The 18702-nt window shown below is 40.3% G+C and overlaps 4 protein-coding genes across 4 annotated transcripts; 2 read left to right on the top strand and 2 right to left on the bottom strand.

Moving 5' to 3' along the window:
* The first annotated feature begins 1541 nt into the window (after positions 1-1541).
* Positions 1542-4862, top strand: LOC137707905 (membrane-anchored ubiquitin-fold protein 4). Its single transcript, XM_068446848.2, has 4 exons — positions 1542-1896; positions 2084-2293; positions 3822-3992; positions 4508-4862. The coding sequence occupies exons 2-4, from the start codon at positions 2164-2166 to the stop codon at positions 4561-4563; spliced, it is 357 nt and encodes a 118-aa protein (XP_068302949.1). The 5' UTR covers positions 1542-1896; positions 2084-2163; the 3' UTR covers positions 4564-4862.
* A 1481-nt stretch (positions 4863-6343) lies between these two features.
* Positions 6344-9126, bottom strand: LOC137709311 (GRAS family protein RAM1-like). Its single transcript, XM_068448395.2, has 2 exons — positions 8149-9126; positions 6344-7465 (listed from the first exon to the last, which is right to left on the bottom strand). Exons 1-2 carry the CDS (start codon positions 9124-9126, stop codon positions 6344-6346), a joined length of 2100 nt encoding a protein of 699 aa, XP_068304496.2.
* Positions 9127-12452: 3326 nt separating this feature from the next.
* Positions 12453-13525, top strand: LOC137708644 (uncharacterized). The gene is made up of 2 exons (XM_068447764.2): positions 12453-12823; positions 12972-13525. The coding sequence occupies exons 1-2, from the start codon at positions 12628-12630 to the stop codon at positions 13313-13315; spliced, it is 540 nt and encodes a 179-aa protein (XP_068303865.2). The 5' UTR covers positions 12453-12627; the 3' UTR covers positions 13316-13525.
* A 1149-nt stretch (positions 13526-14674) lies between these two features.
* LOC137708646 (exocyst complex component EXO70C2) lies at positions 14675-18012 on the bottom strand. The gene has a single exon (XM_068447768.2). It carries the CDS (start codon positions 17367-17369, stop codon positions 14919-14921), a length of 2451 nt encoding a protein of 816 aa, XP_068303869.2. The 5' UTR covers positions 17370-18012; the 3' UTR covers positions 14675-14918.
* Positions 18013-18702: the final 690 nt, after the last annotated feature.

Here is an 18702-nt window from a genome sequence, read left to right as displayed (position 1 = left end):
ATTTGCCCTCTATAGCCGATATATTCTCCAATATGAATAGAGCTACGTACAATAATAACCCTTTTATTAAAGAATCTATCAACAATACTTTTGTAACACTAAACCTAGCTATTACGGGTTGGAATTCTCTGCGTTATCTAATGAATGCTTGCTCCGGGTGCCGCCCCACCACGCGCACACTATCGTCTTCCGACCTTCGGTTGCCTAAAGTTGAAACCAAGTCCTCTTAGATAGAGATAGAAGAGAGTCAAATAGAGAGAAAATGGCGGAAAAACAAGAACATGAAAAAGCAAAAAAAAGAAAAAAAGTTAATTAACTCCTAACCGTTTTGATGTTCGGCTGAACGGACAAGATTGAAGAGTCTAGATGGAAGGAATCCGGAGAGGTGAGGATCCTATTCCAGTCATTACGAAAGAGAGGAAGAGAGTGGAGCCCACGTGCAATGTCTTGTGGTTCGGGTTTGTGTTTTGGACGAGCGGGCCCGAAGTGCACGCATGGCTGGACCCTCTACGTTAATGTATTGGGTTAGCATAGAGTTGGGTTGGGCGGATGTTATGGGAATTATACTACATTTGTAGTGGATCAGCCTGAAGCATATGATATCTTTCTTGGATTAGTGTCTTAACGTCTTGGAGGAACTAACAACTTTCACTCACCTATCTAAGTGTTAATTTTTGGCGGATGAAGTCTCCATATTAAGAGCATCTCTAACAACAATTACTACGGGTGGCTCAATGGTTGCAACAAATTCTAGGACCGTATTCCACAAAGCTCAATCTCAGTTCGATTCCCAACATTGTTGAATCACACAATAATGGTTAGAAGAAGGTTGAAATGCCTATGTGAGTCTTTTTGACTTTCAAAATAGTGGAATGTCAAGCATTTTTAACAGCCTAGTTAAATAAGGCCCTTTGGCCACCTTAACAAAAAAATCTAGAAAAATACAAACTTCACCAAGCTAGCTAACACCATCTCCAAAGGAGATGTCAAGTTATGGAATGTCATGCAATCAAATTTAAAGGTAGGAAAAAAAACTCTAACACATAAATTGACATATGAATTTTCTGTTACAAAATTTGACATATGAGAAAAATGATGTCGAATAAAATTTTAATTATTTTATTGTGAGCGCTCCATTAATGCACCAATAATAGATATTGAAAACTTATTTTAATTAATTTCTTTTTAAAGATGAGTCTTACCAATATTATTTGTAACCAAAAAAATATGAGTTTGAAGAAGAAAAAAAATCTGACATTATCACATCAATTATTAAATTAATCTTTAACATTTATTTTCTACGGCTCTAAATGACTATTTATCTATAAACTTTCTATAAATATAACACCTAGATTTACCCGCGAGTTAATCTCCCCTGTAAACTCTGGTCAATGTGAAGGGTCCCAGAAAGTGTGGCGACCCTTCCTACTCCCGACTTCCGCCACTCACTCTTCATCCGCCAATCAATGCCCGCCACCTCACATAAAATCTCCACAGAAACCTTCTCTCATTCGTTAGAGTTTCCAACTGCGAGTCTCCCCGAACAGAGGACTCAGATTCTCTTGTTCTTACAGGGTCCACTTTTACTGACAAAAAAACTCGGATACTATTTACTCAGTGACAGCATTCGAAATCCAAATCTCACTTTTTTTTTTTTTTTTTTTTGTTAAAAATGTTCTCTTCGTCCCGAGAAAATTAGAAAAATAGAAGGCAATTGCTTCCCGAATAAAACAATTTGAATTATCTTTCTACTATTTCTGCTGGAGAAAATATCCAAAAGAAGCAAGATCGCGTCATAGACTCTTAGGGTTTTCTCCTCGCCTAAAACCCTAATCAGACACGCAAAGGGCAAAGCAACAAAGCTCTCCCCTTTGCCCGATCCTTGTCTTCCTTCCGGTATGTGTCCTGATTAATCTGATAATTGCGGAATTATTTAGCCATTTTCTCTCTTTGTTATTTCTTGAAATGAAGAATTATCCAGCTCTAGTGCGTTGATAAAATGAGCTAATTATTGGGGGATTATCATATTGTGATTATTGGGTTTTTTTTTTTTAAATTATTTTTTTTTTTTTATGGTGGTCAGGAAGTAAACAGAGTATTGGAGTGGAAGCGTTTTGGTGTTGAGTGGGTTGAATTGGTGTGGAAAGTTTGAGCTTTTTTCAAATGCCGGAGGAGGACCTGGTGGAGCTCAAGTTCCGTCTGTATGATGGATCGGATATCGGCCCGTTCCGCTACTCGCCTGCGTCCACCGTGGCAATGCTCAAGGAGAGAATCGTGGCCGAGTGGCCAAAAGGTCAGTGACCTCCACTTTCCATTTGATGATTTTTTGCGAGTTTTGTTTTTTAAGTAGTGAATGCCACTTTCATGGATGTTATGTTTATTGAATCCTCGTCGTTTGTCGATGACCAGAATACAAAAGTTTCATCATTTGGTATTTCTTGGTCATGGAATGGGAATTTATTAGAGACCAACCCTTTTCATCTGCAGATTTTGCTCAAGTTTTCGTAATTTTTGTTGAGATTAAACCCAACAGAAGGGATTGAGTGCTGTTAAACACTCTTCAAATATGCGGTGTTAGAAGTTGACATAGTTGTCCTGTTTCAATGTCAATTGGGTTCCCTTGATTCCAAGCGATCAAGTTATGAATCATAGCACATTAGGATGTCTCGATATACAATATCTTCGTTGAACAAAAATACTTCTGTAGTTTCTGGTAACTTCTTTGTTTCAGGTGTTTTGTATTTCAGCCGTTCTGGTATTCAGATTAAACGCTGTGTTCAAACTTCGGAAATATATTGCCACAGTACCACTTGCTTTCTTTCTAGGCATGTGGGAAGGGAGAATATAAAAGTCCAAATAAGATATTAATGATGGAAAGGTAGTGATTTGTTTCTTGTAGACCAAAGAAGTTACTTTATGTGAAGAAGAAGATATGAATGGAAGGATCTGCTTGAATTATTTTTGAAATAGGAGCATTTTTTAGCAGTTAGAACCTACCGCCAAACGGTGGACCCAGAAAATGGTGCCTGTGAAAACCACTTATAGGATTATCCTGCATGACATCTCTGTTGGGCCGAATAATTAGTCCGACAGACTTTGTCTACAAAAGTGATCAGATCACGATTGTGCAACTTCTCTTGATCTTCATGATTATGAAGGCAATGTTTCTTTTGAGCTTATTTTGACAATTTGTGATAAGGATCTGTTTAATTCTGTATTATGTCCTTTTGTACTCGCTCTCTTTCTTTAGGATACCTGAGATCGATGCAACTAAAAGCATGCTCTGGGATCCTTTGTGTTACTAGTTTCGTATGTAAACCAAACTTATAGTTATTATTGGTGTGCCTTTTCTTGTTGCTTCGTTCTAGTACCAGTAGGTGGTTTGAGGCGGTAGTGGACTTGTCTGCATTTCACTTAGGCATTCCTCGCACACATGAACTTTAAATGTTTAACCATGCTGTTTGTGAAAATATCTCGATGGTTATCTTGTAAAAGTTATAGGTGTAAGTTATCTCCTCAGTCTAAGCCTATATCACACCAAGGTGGATGAATCTCTAAAATATGGTGTTCAAAATCTTATAGCAAAATTTTTTCTTTTTTCAAAATTTGCTAAGAAGTTTCTCTCTCTGATGTTAAAATGTTACAAATTCTGCTACCTTATGCCTTTCAGATAGTGAACTATATTGAGCAGGAGTGAGGAGGAACCTTTGTTACATTACACTTGTCCCTTTTTTCTTATTTTTGTCATTTTCTTGTGCTTCTTAACTTTAATCTGCTCATCATTTTTATTTTCTAAAATTATTAAAATGCCATGATATTAGATAAAAAGATCGCACCAAAAGGAGCAAACGACATAAAATTGATAAATGCTGGGAAGATTTTGGAAAACAACAAGACTGTTGCCCAGTGTAGAGCACCATTTGGAGAGCTTCCAAGCGGGATTATCACCATGCATGTTGTTGTTCGGCCTGCTATAGCAAAACCAAAAACAGGTAGTTTTCATCCTAGATTGTTTAATGTGATATCTATTTTGATGTGAAATTGGTACTTTGCGTACATGTGTATGCCTGTTTGGTCAGATTTCTTACTATTACATGACTTAAGCTAGCAGCCAATTTTTTTTGTTTCTTCCCTGTTCATGGCTGGTCTGTTACTGGTTAGCGGTACTTTCTACTTCCCTTGATCTTATTTAATGCGACAAACTTGAAGTGGACTTTTGTTTTCCTCGCACTACCAAAGCATGGGTAGTATCAACTAGTCTCATTGCTAATTCTTTTTCGGGCAATCATGGGAACCTTAGAGGATTATCCTCGCTCAACATCATGCAGAAAACTTATGATTCCATTTTCTTTGATATATAACAATGGTGCTAGAATTCTAGTTTATTTCAGCTAAGATCAATTATTTGTTAAAGGTTGACTCTTGCGTAACATGTGACTCGCATTACATATTTGTTGATATCAGCTTCATTTGCTGAATGATAGTTTGTTTCTCTTTTCATGAACAGAGAAGAAGGTTGATGAGGTCCCAAGGAAAAACATGTGTTCATGTTCAATATTGTAAGGCGGCGAGTCATGGTGGTGAGCATGGTGAAGACTTTGAGGCTGCCTTGGGGTGGCTGAGGTCTGCTGGAACGTGGAAAAAAGTAGCTGGAGAGAAAATAATTTGTACCACAGTCCAATCCCCCATCGGCACGTGTTTGTTGGAGGGAATTCCTGTGTAACGGTGCATTTTAGTGATGTACTTTGTGTCTTATAAAAACGGGTGCGTGATTGGTGTATTTTTATAGCTTTAGTATCTATATTTTACGAAATCATTACAATGCTTATGTGAATCGAATGGTCTCTCTGTTTATACTTCAATTCCTATTGAAATGGTGCGATGCCATGGCAGTGTGATGCGATACTTGTCGGTCCATCCGACCGCTGTTTTCCGTACGTTCTACATTTGCTGGTGCAAAAGAAGGCTGTGCAAATTCTATTCTTTTATGCTTTCTTACGCGTGGAAGCATTGTTTACAGTTGGTTTACGCAGCAATTATTGGTCGTTTGGGCAAATACTGCAATGATGCCGACTGATAAGTAACAAGTCTTGGTCGCAAATTTGAGGCATGCCAAGAACTTGGAACAATGCTCTCAATCTTTTATGAATACTTACAAGCATTCAGTGTTGACATATATTTGATCATTGAATTTGATCCAACAGATTTTAACCACTTAATTTAATAGAAATATGTATCGACACTAAATGTGTGCTTGTAGGACTAAGCAAAGCGTGCATATAACTAAAATAAGGCGTGGCTACCCTAATAGTAATACTATAAGATGGTGCTATCTATACACCCAATTTTACATTTTACACATTCCTTGTTAATTTTTGTCATTTGATATTCTTCAATTTATTTGATCCGACGGCCGAAAATTGAAAGAGTGTGTAAAAGATAAAAATGAGCACGTGCGGATAGCAACATCCATATAAACCTATTTGTAACTCCAATTATTATATAGGTAAACAATGTACGACGGTGGGGAAAAGAATATAGTTGAGGGAAAAAATAAGACTATTTTGCCTCCAATTTAAATAAGTTTTGCACATTCTTGTTTGAGTGTGACAGATGTAGTGGATTATCCGGCTAGCTAATATAGTGAACCAGTTAGGGATAAATAATTAATTTGATAATTTAGTATGCTTTGCATTGTTTATACCAAATATTATCTTACACGAGATGAATAATAAAAAGGTAATGCTAGGTTGGCCAACTATTTAAATTAAATTTTATAGGCTATATGACGTGATTGTTGATGATTGAATCATTATTTAAGTGTTGATTAACTTTCTCATCTTCTATTAGTGACACATCACATGATTTATAAGTTTAATCTAAAAATCGATATGCCTAACATTGCTCGTAATAAAATCCCCTCCTGAACGCACCTTACCACCAATTGTTTATTATCAGATCTCTAGTCCAGTGGTTACGACACAATGCTGGACGAAAATTAGATACTCAACTCGAGCCTGTATTGAGCAACAAACAAAATTAATCAAACAATTATTTAATTTTCTCCTCATTAATCAACAGAAATAATAATATTGTATACATAAATAAGCTAATGGAATCAATCAATATTGACTTTATATTCTTAAGAACATTCTCTACCCAGCAAACAAAATCAACCCTTTTCGTTGTTTTCTCCAACCTTCTTCTTCTGTGGATTTTTTGCATGGATCTTCTTAATTAGACAAATAATATTATCTAAAAAAAAAAAAAAAAAGGAAATCTGATCCAATTTAGAAAGAAAAACAAATTAGCAGGCACGTACGTGTACGTAAAAGTAAAAAAATCAGCATCTCCATGCAGAAGCAGCCATAATAGACCTGTCTTGCCACCCCAAGAGCAAGCAACCTTTGTCTTCCGTCATCCTATACCCGTCGCAAGAATACAACCCTAGCAATATCTTCGACTGAGTCACCGCGTTCGCACTCAGCGGCACGCTCTTAAACCCTTTACTCTCCATCACCTTCCTCCACTTTTCCAACCTCTCGTGCCTCTCCGTCCGCTCCGCCCCTTCACAAGCCACGATGTTGCGTATCTCCGGCGCAAATATGTACTGCTCCACCTTCGCCCTCTGTGCCGAGTCCGGTGGGAATGTCGCGTCCAACGAGTCAAAAATCGCCGAGTAGTAATGTAAAGCCTCGAGAAACCTACCCAAAAAATAGGGCCCGTTATGACTTGCTTCTTGTTCCACCAATGTCACAATGTTGGGTGCTTGGTCACGGATCATGGCTAGCAAGTTCCCTAGGCAATTGACTGGAACTCGGTGGAGTCGGTTAACGGTGTTCACAGCCAGCGCTTCGCCAATCCTCCGGTTGAACATGTGTGGCTTGAGATCTTCAAGTTGCTCCCCAACTGCATGGAACTCAAATGGGACGTGAAGAGAGAGGGCTAATTCGGTCAAACACCGGCCTGTCTCTTTCACTCCCTCTATGCAGGGGCCCACCCCTGTTATGCGTAGAAAGGGAGCCCCGCCTGGGCGGGCAGCCAAGGCCTGCATGAAAGCCGGCCACTGATATCCTTGAAGAATATCTAGGTCAATGACGTGTACACGTTCTTCGGACTCGAACGCCTCGAAGATGGCTTGGTTGGCGGTGAAGTGTGCGAATTTGATGTAGGGGCAGGCTTGGTAGACTATTTGGTAGATTTTGAGGATTTCAAAGGAGTTTGGAGGGAAAGGAGAGAACGGTTTCGGGGCGGAACCGCTAGGGGTTGTGGTTAGAGTGGCGGCCAGGCGTGCGCTTAGGGCTTCTGTGAAGCAAGAAGCGACACGCTGCATGGAATCGCCGAGTGGCATCACCACTCGGTTCAGGTGGTGGAGGTACCTTCTTGCTAACATGTAGTCTTCTTTTGCAACCGCCTCGGCGCAGGCAAGAAGGAGGTGTACCAGTTGGAGCCCGCCATCTTGTTCCTGCATATTCATTCGTGCATGGAATATTTATTAATGAGAGGAGTTAGGGTTGCTACATGTACCATATTTTTGAACACATTATGCGAAAATGCTGCATATAATTTAATTGTGAAAAGCATCAGAATAGTTGAGGACGTGGCAATTTGTGATCTTATCAATAATATTAAGTTAAGAAGTTTGTTCCACATTAATATTTTTTTTTCTTACATCTGCCTTCACAGTATACACGATCACATAATATTATTAATTCAAATATTCTTATACAAGTCTTCATTTAACAAATAAATTCACATATTAAACACATTAAAATTGCTAATATCACGCATGATAATGTGACAATATACCATATTCAAAAGCTTCTCCAGCAATAATTGTGTTCTCAAATACGTTGACCGACTTGTATACATTATATCTCATGGTACATATCTTTTTTTTGGGTAAAAATCTCATGGTAAATATCTTACTTGTTCTTTAAATATATGAATGTCGGCCTCAAATTTGAGTAAATTCCACACGAGCAAAATTTGGTTACCCTAAGATCTATATAGTCAAAGGTATTTTTTGGCCAATATGTATTGTCAAAGTTAATTTACCCATAATGAATCTTCTGCTTGTTTATATCAAACAATTAGGTAAGATGGGTGCACGTACAACATTTAAATGATTAAGATAGAAAAATTCACCTGCTCATGTGCCATAGGCGGCATCATATTGTAATGAAGGTTCTGTTGGTGTTGGTGGTGTTTGTGCGGCTGCATGAGCGGGTGTTGCTGCTTCTCTTGCGTGCGTTCTTGTTGTAATTGTTGTGAAAGTGGCGCGCCGCCCATCTGCTGATAGCCACTACCCCTGCTGCTCTCTTGGGTCAGCTGAGAATTACCAGCGGTAACCAACGATGCTTCGCTCTCCGATCTGCTAAACCTCGAAGAGTTATGCATCGGCATGCAGTCCAACGTGGCGGATGGAACTGTCGATGATGCTGGCAAGTGATCGTGATGATTGTAAGACTGCGACGAGCTTCCTGACATCCTGGACGATGTTGTTGTCGGGTAGGCGGCTATGAATCCGTCACGTTGATAATCGTCCAAGAAGTCTTCGATGGAAACAGGGAGTGACTGCATGTTCTGATCAGCGGGCTGCATGTATTGGTTGACAGGAGAGTTGAAAACCCTACGGAGCGGGCTGAGTCCCTTGCCCTTAGGGTTGTGCGTGCTGCTGAACGCTCCGAGATGCGGTGAAAATCTAGGGGGAGAGCAGCCCGAGAGGCTTTGCCCTTGCATGGACTGAGCGTAGTTGTAATTGTAATTCTGATGAGTTGCCGAACCACCGTTTTGGGGCGAGTTCGGCATGTTGTTTGGGACGGGCGATAAGACCATGAAATCTGTATCGAATTGTTCGGAGAACAAAGAATCCCAGATGGAATGGTCGGGAGATTGGACTTCAACATCGTCTACCTCGAACTTGAGCGTCGGAAAGTTGAGGCTCGGCGGAGTTAAGCTGCTTTGCTGATCCAACTCGGAGGATGGAGGGGTTGTGGTTTTCTTACATTCTGAGATGGACATAGACATCGTCGTGGATTCCGTCGGAGACGGCGGTTTGAGGTCGGAGGTGCATGAGTTCTCACTTTTGACGGACCCCATGCTCCCAGAAAGAGTATTGATCATCATGGTGATTGATACCAATTGATCCTTGTAGCTAGCTACCTACCAGGCTACCACCCAAATAATAACAGCGAACTATCAAGGCGATACTCAATAGTTGGTTCGAAGGGATAATCAGCCAAAATAAAACTGAGACACGACCCAATAATACTGATGAAAAATATATGTACGATGTCAGAGTAATTAACTAGGGTTTAGAGTGGCTAATAAGCTCTCATTAAGGTAGTGATTGAGCTTTTAGACTAATTAGCTAGGCGTAGAGGAGGAGTTTGGTTTTGGTATAGAGAAAAAGCAGAAACTCTTTTTTCTTTCTACTTATTTGTTTGGAGGGAGGGCTTGGGATTTGTCTGTTGGCCCAAGATTTTGTGTAAGAAAGGGTTAAGAGATTTAGGGACAAAAATATTAAAACGAATTGGTTGTGTTTGTAGGTTATGATTTCATGACATCCATTTCATCTCCATTGTACTAAGCAATAAGCATAGTTGTTTTCTAGGGCATTATTTTGTCGACTTTTGTACCTGATTTAACTGTACGTTCACTGGCCATGACCTTGGAGAGCACAAGAGACAAATTCAGTTTGTTCGGGTCCCACCTTTCTTGGGCCGGCCCAGCTGAGAACAAGGAGGGTTGGAATAATGGTGACAGATCTTCTTAAAATTGTTATTTTTATTTTATTTAAATTAATATTTTTCACTCTTCATTAGCTGTGAATTTGGGATTGGCAATTGGTTGGACGAGAATTACAAATGGGGGAAATAGAAAATAAAAATAAGAAAAAAAAGGAAAGGACAAAGGGCTTTTTAATCATCGCAATTGTGAAAAGGACATGAAAAATAGATATTGACATTGACAAAGAAATACCGAGGCATATTATATGTCTCTCTCACTATCTTTAGACTTTTTGAGGTAAATGGGTACAAAATTTGGGTAGCTAGAGGCTCAAGGAAATGGTCCAATTGTAAAAGAGGAGTATGGGAAGATTTGCATGTCAAAATGTAGGTGCCAACGTTCTCGTTAGTCTACTCTTCTGAGATTATTAAGATCAATAAGACAATTTTAATTTTGTTACATGGTAAAATCAAACTTTGGTGTCAATTACTGAGAACTTACGCATAAAACTTGTCCTTAAAAACCGAGTAGAAGCCAAGTGCCCAAAAGCTCTTGAACCACTCCAAAATACGCTATTTTTCCATGTTCATAAAAATAAACTTGCATTTTACCTATGAGATTATAGTATTTGGTTGCCAACTTGCCAATAAGGGAAAAGTGCGGGGGTTAGAGAAAGACAAAGGGATGATTTGAGAGAGAGAAGTGTAGGAATTAAGGCAATTAAATTAAGAAGTGGGAAGACGCGTGCGAGAGAGGGGAGGGAGAAAGAGGCCAACAAGGGGGCATAGGCAAAGTCGTCGGATGTGGCGTCGGTGGCGCCGCCTAAGCCTTGGATTTGCCAAAGGAATGAAGTGCTTGTCTCAACTCTCCGTCCCTTTTCCTCTCTTTTGCCCTTTCAAGGCGGCAAACTCCTCTCTGTCTCTCTCCATTTTTATCAATTTTATATCATCATCATCAATATACGTTTTGTTTGCAGTCTTGCTTTAATTCAATACATAATTCAAATCAATGTAGTTAATAATTAAACATGCATATAAGTCAGCTGTACCTTGGGGTGGATCCAGATTTCGAACCTTAAAGGTTCAGTGTTACAAATTTTTTAAATAGAAACAGAGCGTGAAGAGCAATTTTTTTTTAGGTTTATTCATTAAGGTGTTTCGTCGAACAGTTAGTGAGCTTGTTGTCGTCGTTCAAATTATGTTACGCACATGTTAATGGATATCGACATATGCCTAAGCAATATGATGAATAATGTAGAGAAGATTTGTCGAGTGCCATTGATGAAACCTATCGAGATATGCCTAACTGACATTACAACCACAACTCACTATAATTCTTCACTATTTGTACATGAAGGTAAGAAAAACTTGCATCAAAAACTTGGTAGGCACAAAAATGACTCGTAACAAACATTTAGAGGGTCCTTGAAAGACCTTCACGTTCATATTTCCTGACTTTCAAGTGGTCTTGAGACCACCTTGGTCCCAATGTACATCTGCCCCTGACTACACACCTTCACCAATTAATTGCTAGTCCTAGCTAGTTTCATTCCATATAATTAGCCTCTCCTACACGAGAAAAACTTATACATGCGTCGATTCGTCATATGCAACTTGTGTCACATGCAACGAGTCTTTAATTTGCAATATCACGTATTAATGCGAATATACATTGCAAATACGTAACACATGTTGCATGAAAGTTTTTCTATACTGTCACATGACATATTCTATATAAGTGTAAGGCAGAGGGCAATTTTACTGCTCTGCTGGCTTGGACTATATTCTGCCTAAACATATGGCCAAGTCAAAGCCTTGCCTAATAGAATCCACACTAATTAATCAGAGGATATAATTGTCAACTCAATTTGTAGTTTTGAGAAAAAGAAAGTGGTGCCAGATTTATGCCAATTGTCTAGATTGGGCCAGGACCCAAAAGACATGTGGAGCTCTGAAGAGTTGTGAGATAAAAAGAGTTCTAATGGGCCCACAAAGGGATCTGGACTCCTGTGATGGATGTGAGGATTGAAAGAGAAATTATACGAGTAATACTATTCATACCATGTTTTTATACCGAATTTCTATATCATTTTAGGTGACATTTGATGTGGACAGCCACATCATTTGAAAAATTTGTAAAAGCCAAGGAAAGGAAGGAGAATGACTCCTTGTATACCTTTAATTAACTAGTTTTTCTTAATTATTAGTTTATTAAATAATGAACTAAATTTAAAAATCTGATTAATTCAAATGATGTGGCTATCCACATCACATATCACCTAAGGTGGTATAAAAATATGGAAAAAAACATGGTATGAATAGCATTACTCAAATTATATTGGGGACATCTGTTAAACCCATATTAACTATAAACCCTGCAAGCTTCATATTTATCTATAACACAAAATCAATTTCCATAACTAACAGAATACATCAATGATAGTATACGTTACGCTCTAAGCTTGAGGATCAATCGATGAATGCTCTAGCATTCCTCAACGCACATCCGACCGTAAAATTAGTATAGAATTGCATAAATAAGAATGAGCTTCTGTCATTGGATCATTTGGAATTAGACCTTCACAAATAAAGCAATATCCCCCTAATCTCTCTCTCTCTCTCTCTCTCTCTCTCTCTCTCCTACACACCAATTACATATGTTGCCAAAGGACATTCACATGTCGATGTTATCTAGTGAAAAGGATAAAAATTTCCTCCCCCACCTTTTTGCATCCCAGTTGGATCTCAATCATCTACACTCCCCTCCTCAGTTTCCTTACTATCCATACAATTCAATTAAACTCTTCATCTTCAAAAATGTCATAATGCTCTCAAACTCCATTCACAGAAAAACCAAACCCTAGCAGCTCTCGTCCGATCCTCCGCCGTCACCGCCATGAATCCAGCAATTCTCGTGGCCATTTCATCTTTCTTCCTCCTCCAGTCAGTAGTGTTTCTGGGAGGAGTTGAAGCAGCAGAAAAAGCCACTAAGCCAGAAACAAAGGGTAACTCCCAGATCATTGTAATGGGCCTTGTTTACTGTGACATCTGCTCCAACAACACCTTCTCCAGACACAGCTACTTCCTACCAGGTGATGCTAAATCTTAACTAGTCATTCGTATTTGAACGCATCATTTGTAGCCACTTGTACTTGTTTAATATTCAGTTTAGAGCGCAGACGGTTGAAAAAATAAACTCTTTACTGCGAAAATCGCTACCATAACCTTTTTTTTTACCAGGTGCTGAAGTAAAAATCGATTGCATCTTCCAAGCTGTTTCGCCAAGAACCTCAGAGCACATATCGTTCTCGGTGAATAGAACTACAAACAGATATGGGGTGTACAAGTTGGAAATCCCATCCGTTGAGGGGATCAAATGTGCAGAGGATTCAGCAATTGTATCTTCCTGCCATGCAAGCTTGATGTGGAGTTCTTCTTCTGCATGCAATGTTCCTGGTTACAAATCCACATCAAATGAAATAGCAGTCAAATCGAAACAGGCCAATCTCTGCATCTACAGCCTAAACGCTTTGAATTTCAGACCTTCAAAGAGAGATGTTAAATTGTGTGGGAAGAAAAAATAAGGACTTAATCATGTTTTCAGCTTTCGGAACTCGATTTTAATCAAAAGAAAACCAGTACCATGGAATCGGCTTTCGTTTTTCCTTTCTGCATTTCTTGTATGGTTGTCTGTGATGTACTAGCCGGAATGGGTTAAGAATATTCATGCATGTGTAGTTTTGGATGCAAGGAGCCTCTTTGATTGGTTAATATATATTTTTGTAGTTATGAAATGTATAATTTGATTTGTCTTTAGAAAAAAAAAAATTAAATAATTAACCCCGGGAACCCAAAACCAAAAAGAAAAACAAGTTTGGGTGAAGCGTGTCAGAGGCATACCACTGTTCACTGTCCACCGTAAAATCTGTTGAAATATTTTTAGATCTACGGGCCGGGGGATCTACCATAAATTTTTAGCTGTAATGGAAATAGAGTGGTACAATAAGTATGTTTATGTAAGTGGTAGAAACTTTATTTTTTTAAGTTATTAACTTCTTAACACACATATCTCATCACCATTTATATAACGACATGTGATGTACCACCTTGTGTGACGGTCATACTGAAAAATCTCTCAACGACATCTATACTTCCTTTAACTTTATCACATGCTCAATCTGTTAAGTGTGAAATTTTATCACAAAAAACGTGGTAATCATATTTAAAGTCACTGTTGTTGACTTTTCCCAGCCATATATGATTCCAACAAAATCTCTCAAACCCGAGAACCCAAAACCTAGCGAAGCCCGTGTCTCCTTCCTCCACAGCGCCCCCCCCCCCCCCCCCCCCCCCCTTCAGTCACTTTAGCTTGCAGCCATTTCCTTCTCAATCACCCCCCCCCCCCCCCCCCCCCTTCAGTCACTTTAGCTTGCAGCCATTTCCTTCTCAATCACTGCATCTTTCAAGCAACACAAGGCGGTAGAGCCCTTCTCCTTCGTCTCTTGCGCGAAACCTTCATTTGCGTGGGTTGCTGTAGGAACTTGGTCTCCAGTGTCAAGCCATCCACCACCACTGGGATAAAAAAACTGGTAGGTCCAAATTCAAGGGCCCAACGCCATGTCTGTATCAGTCCATGAATCGTGTCTGTTCATCGTGCCGTCAGTTATTATCAAGTACTGTATATGTTTAATTTTAAATAAAAAACTTTAAAATAATTTCTGACCGCACAATGTACGATTAACATATATGATTCACAAATTCTCGAGATCTAAAGAGAATCCAGATTGTAACAGTCCCATCTTTTCCTATTTTGTCAGTAATATGTCTTTGTTAAATAAAAAGTTAGGTGTACAAAATTAATTAATTAATTAGTTAATTAGGCTGTGAGCCTGTAGGTGTTGTGCAATTGAGCAAGTAATTAGACAAACAAATCAATTGAGGAGTTTTGTTTAAAGAATGAATAGGAAGAGTACTGTTCATAGAAAATTGCAAGATCAATAAACAAAAAATACATGAAGAATTTCTAAACTCCAGAAATGGTCTGGGGACTTTGGACATTTCACCGGATCTGATGATCATCACATGATTAATTAGTTACACTTGGCTAAGCTCCTTTTAATCCTCGATTAATTTCTTCTTCGTCTTCACGCTTGCTACAGCTATTAAGGGGCCTCTTTTTGTTGGAATTTATGGTTTCTTTTTGAATATGGAGGAGTTGGGGTTTCCATCAAATAGCTCCTCAATGTACGTCTCTATATCCTCCGGCTGGAATTTTACATACTTCTCCGTCTGCCTCCCCGCATCAAACACCTGCGAGAACCGCCCCAAGAATGATCGGTACGCCGGAATCACCACCGCTGATATCGACACCCTCAACTCCGACTGCATCTGCTCGTCGCTTACCACCCACGTGCTTTGCGTCTTGTGGATCTCATCGAACAAGGCGTTGAAGCTCTTGAACCTCTCCTTCAACACGGGCTTCGCCACCTTCCCGTTCACGCTCAGGCCTTCGTGGCTCAGGCACTGCAGCAGCCGGCCCCACGTCTCCCTCTGGTAGTTCTTGTGGTACTGCCTCAGATCCGACGACCGCCGACGGCACCACGTCTCGCCTATACACGAGTTGATCTCTGCCGACACTTTGATTTTCTGCAAGATGTATCGCCCGTTGTTCATCATGAAGATGGAGCTCAGCGCCACGTCCTTGTACAGCTTCGCTTTGGTCTCGAGATTCGAGTCCAGCAAGTCCATCACGCGCATCAGCTGCAAGTAAAACATCGATTGGTCCTCACTCGTGTTCCCGGATCCCTCCCCTGCCTCGTACTCGCCGCGTTCGGGCCTACTCGTCGAATCGGCGCGTTCGATCTTCGAGTGCTCTCTGAAAACCAATTCTAGCGTGTCCTTGTACTCGCACGCGTACCTCAGGTAATTCATCGTGTATCGCGTCAGCGGATGGACCGCCCCTCCCGGAACCGGGTTTCGACCCGTCTCAGCCTTAATCGAGTTCTCCAGATCGCAGAAAATACAAATCGCCGCCACGCCGAGGCGGGTACGGGCGTTAGAGGTCTCGTGCTTCAGCTCGTTCACGCAGTCTGCCGGAAACAAGTTGTCCATTTTGGGGACCACCTCCCGCAACGCCTCGTACATGTCCAGCGTCTTAAACAGCTTCTCCGCCGACCGCTTCGATATCGCGATCCCTTCCGCGAAATTGAGAAGCTGTATCATCACCCCCTTGGTCAAATTGCTGAACAGGCTCGACGAGATGGACCGGTAGTCAGCAAACACCGCCTCCACGAACTTCCGCTCGCCGGAGAAGTATACGGTGGTGCATTCCTTGAAGGCCTTCACCCATGACACGATTTCTCTTTCGAGCGATTCCCAGTGCATTTTCTGAATGTCGTCGAGGCTGTGCTTCTCTAGTCCCAATTTGTGCAGAGTCTCATCGAACAAGTGCCTTCTCGAGATCATGTAAACCTCGCAACACTCCGTTTCGTATCCGCTGGATATCATCTCTTTGGCTATCTTGTTCAGATTGTTCACTACCTCTTGAGCATATCCAGGAAACTGATCGGCCTGTGATTCATCTCCGCCTCCTCCTGACTCAACCTGATCCGGCAATGCGCCGCCGCTGCTTTCCTGATTTTGATGATCCTGCTGCTTATTACTGCCGCTGTTATTATTCCCGCCTTTAGTACTGTGCTCTTTGCTGTCCTTATGATCTTTATTGTCTTTATGGTCGCCGGATGCAGAGTCAGTGACGGTGCAGGTTCTAGATTCTTCCAGAAGAATTCTGAATTCTTCTTCCAGATACAGCAACGCTCGGTGCTGAATGCTTCCGAGGTGGTTGATCAACGCACCGTGACTCCCTTCGAATTTCAATCCGAGGAAAGAGAGGTACTTGCTCAGCCTCCCTATCCGATCCAGAGCATCCAGAAACAACGCGTCCTTCTCAGGCTCCTGACACCATTTCACCTTAGCGTCGCCAGAGTCGCGTTTCGCCACCACCTCGTCCTCAACTAGATTCAAGAACTTCCCCACCAGCTTCGGAAGCTCATTCGGAAAGTTGAGGCCGTCCACGACATCGTTTTCATGTTTTTCGGTTTCGGGCAGAGACGAGATGCAGTGGTCGAGATCCTCCGAGACCTTGTCGAGGCTAGGTTCCTCTTCCGGTTCAGGTTCAGGTTCAGGTTCAGGTTCGGGTTCGGGTTCAGGAACTGGATCCTCATCCAGTACCGGAAGCGGATCGTTCTGATCTTCAACATTCTCAGCTTTAAAATCCTTCACTCTGGTACTATTGACCCTCATACTGCTGAACTTTTTAATCTCGTAATCCGGGTCATCACCTTCGTTCCCTTGATAAACTTTGGTCTCGGCGTTATTTACACTTGGATCATCAAGCTTTGCAATGGAATTCTGGTCATCCTGAACCTCAGCCGTTGGATTAGCCGGCTTTTGGTCATCGTCTGGCTTAGTGCCAGCGGACTTATTATCGCCGTCAGGACTTGTAGTAGCAGTCGTGGTGGTGGTGGTGGTGGACTTGGGGTCGTCATTAGGCTTTGGAATTGTAGCGGCGGAGGAGGAGTCCGGTGGCGGTGCATCGGGTTTGGGCTGATCGTCTTTGTCCGGAAGGTTCTTCTCCATTTTCCAAATTGTGAGAATATTTGGATCAATAATTCTCTGGAAATTACAATGGAAGGAGAGGGAAGGGTTTGAAGGAAAGAGATGACTCAATGATTCATTTTGTTTGTTTGTTTGTTGGTTTTCTCAGAGTTGGAGGAAATAACCAAAATCTTGATTTGCGCTTCTCTTTCTCTCCATCTCTTTAATTTGCCTATTTGTTTTTTGAATTTCTGATTTTGTTTTGTTTTGTGAAGGGATGGATTGAACTGGTCGTTAGAAAGGGCGCGAGAGAGGGGAACGTACGGACGTGGTGTTTCCTGTGTAGGGAGGGAAAAGAGAGCGCTAAAATTGCTTTGTGGCGTGCGTTTGTTCGACTGTTTTGGTAGTTGCAAATTCTTTAGGGTATATTATCAATTTCCCCCCTGAACTTGTGACCATTAGCCAATTTCCTCCCTGAACTTTAATTTTGGCCAATTTCCCCCCTGAACTCTCATGATTAGTCAATTTCCCCCCTCAACTCTAATTTAGCCAATTTCCCCCCTCAACTCTTATAATTAGTCAATTTGCACCCTACTGTTAAATTTTTAATTTGATCATAATTAAACGTGTGTGTAAGAAACTAAATAAGATGTATGTTAATCATGTTCCTATATCTTTATCCTATTACAAATAGATTAAAATTTAGAATTTTACAATTTATCATAGATAGTATTATTAGTCATAATAAATCAGTATGGAGTAATTTTATTTGATTTTTTACTATACAAAATTGATAACAAAAAGGATTGATGTGTAAATTTTTGTATGTGAATACAATTTTCTTTATAAAAGTGAAAGCTAAGTTCAAGTAAATTGCAGAGAATCGAGCTTTAGTAAAAAAATGGCTAGTCAATTCATAATTTTCGACTCCTTATTAAGAATAACCCATTTTATTGAAATAGGTTTGATCCATGAGTTTAGGATTATTATTTCTTTTTGTTATTATTTCTTCTTCTACATGCTTTAAACCCGATTCATAACTTTTTCTTATAATCAACCCATGTCACATACTAACTGTATTATGTTTTTGTACATTTTACCCTATATTATGCAGGTGAGTTTATGTTAATTTTAGTACTTTGTTGGAAGCAATTAGAAAGATTGAAAATTAAGAAAAGAATAGATGGAAAATTAAAAAAAAAAAAAATTAACAGTAGGGTGCAAATTGACTAATTTTGAGAGTTGAGGGGGGAAATTGGCCAAATTAAAGTTCAGGGGGGGAATTGACTAATTATGAGAGTTGAGGGGGGAAATTGGCCAAAATTAAAGTTCAGGGGGGAAATTGGCCAATGGTCACAAGTTCAGGGGGGAAATT

This window comes from Pyrus communis, chromosome 17 (genome assembly GCF_041283825.1).
Source record: "Pyrus communis isolate YQ-2024b chromosome 17, ASM4128382v1, whole genome shotgun sequence".
NCBI lineage: Eukaryota > Viridiplantae > Streptophyta > Magnoliopsida > Rosales > Rosaceae > Pyrus > Pyrus communis.
This window is presented reverse-complemented; position numbering and strand designations above follow the sequence as displayed.

What these genes read in the sequence shown, in the direction of transcription:
- LOC137708646 (XM_068447768.2), bottom strand. Translation starts at nt 17,369, where the DNA reads ATGGAGAAGAACCTTCCGGACAAAGACGATCAGCCCAAACCCGATGCA.
- LOC137708644 (XM_068447764.2), top strand. Translation starts at nt 12,628, where the DNA reads ATGAATCCAGCAATTCTCGTGGCCATTTCATCTTTCTTCCTCCTCCAG. An exon ending in ACACAGCTACTTCCTACCAG is followed by an intron (nt 12,824 to 12,971) that starts GTGATGCTAAAT and finishes TTTTTTTACCAG; the next exon opens with GTGCTGAAGTAAAAATCGAT.
- LOC137709311 (XM_068448395.2), bottom strand. Translation starts at nt 9,126, where the DNA reads ATGATCAATACTCTTTCTGGGAGCATGGGGTCCGTCAAAAGTGAGAAC. An exon ending in CGCCTATGGCACATGAGCAG is followed by an intron (nt 7,466 to 8,148) that starts GTGAATTTTTCT and finishes ATGAATATGCAG; the next exon opens with GAACAAGATGGCGGGCTCCA.
- LOC137707905 (XM_068446848.2), top strand. Translation starts at nt 2,164, where the DNA reads ATGCCGGAGGAGGACCTGGTGGAGCTCAAGTTCCGTCTGTATGATGGA. An exon ending in CGTGGCCGAGTGGCCAAAAG is followed by an intron (nt 2,294 to 3,821) that starts GTCAGTGACCTC and finishes CCATGATATTAG; the next exon opens with ATAAAAAGATCGCACCAAAA. An exon ending in TATAGCAAAACCAAAAACAG is followed by an intron (nt 3,993 to 4,507) that starts GTAGTTTTCATC and finishes TTTCATGAACAG; the next exon opens with AGAAGAAGGTTGATGAGGTC.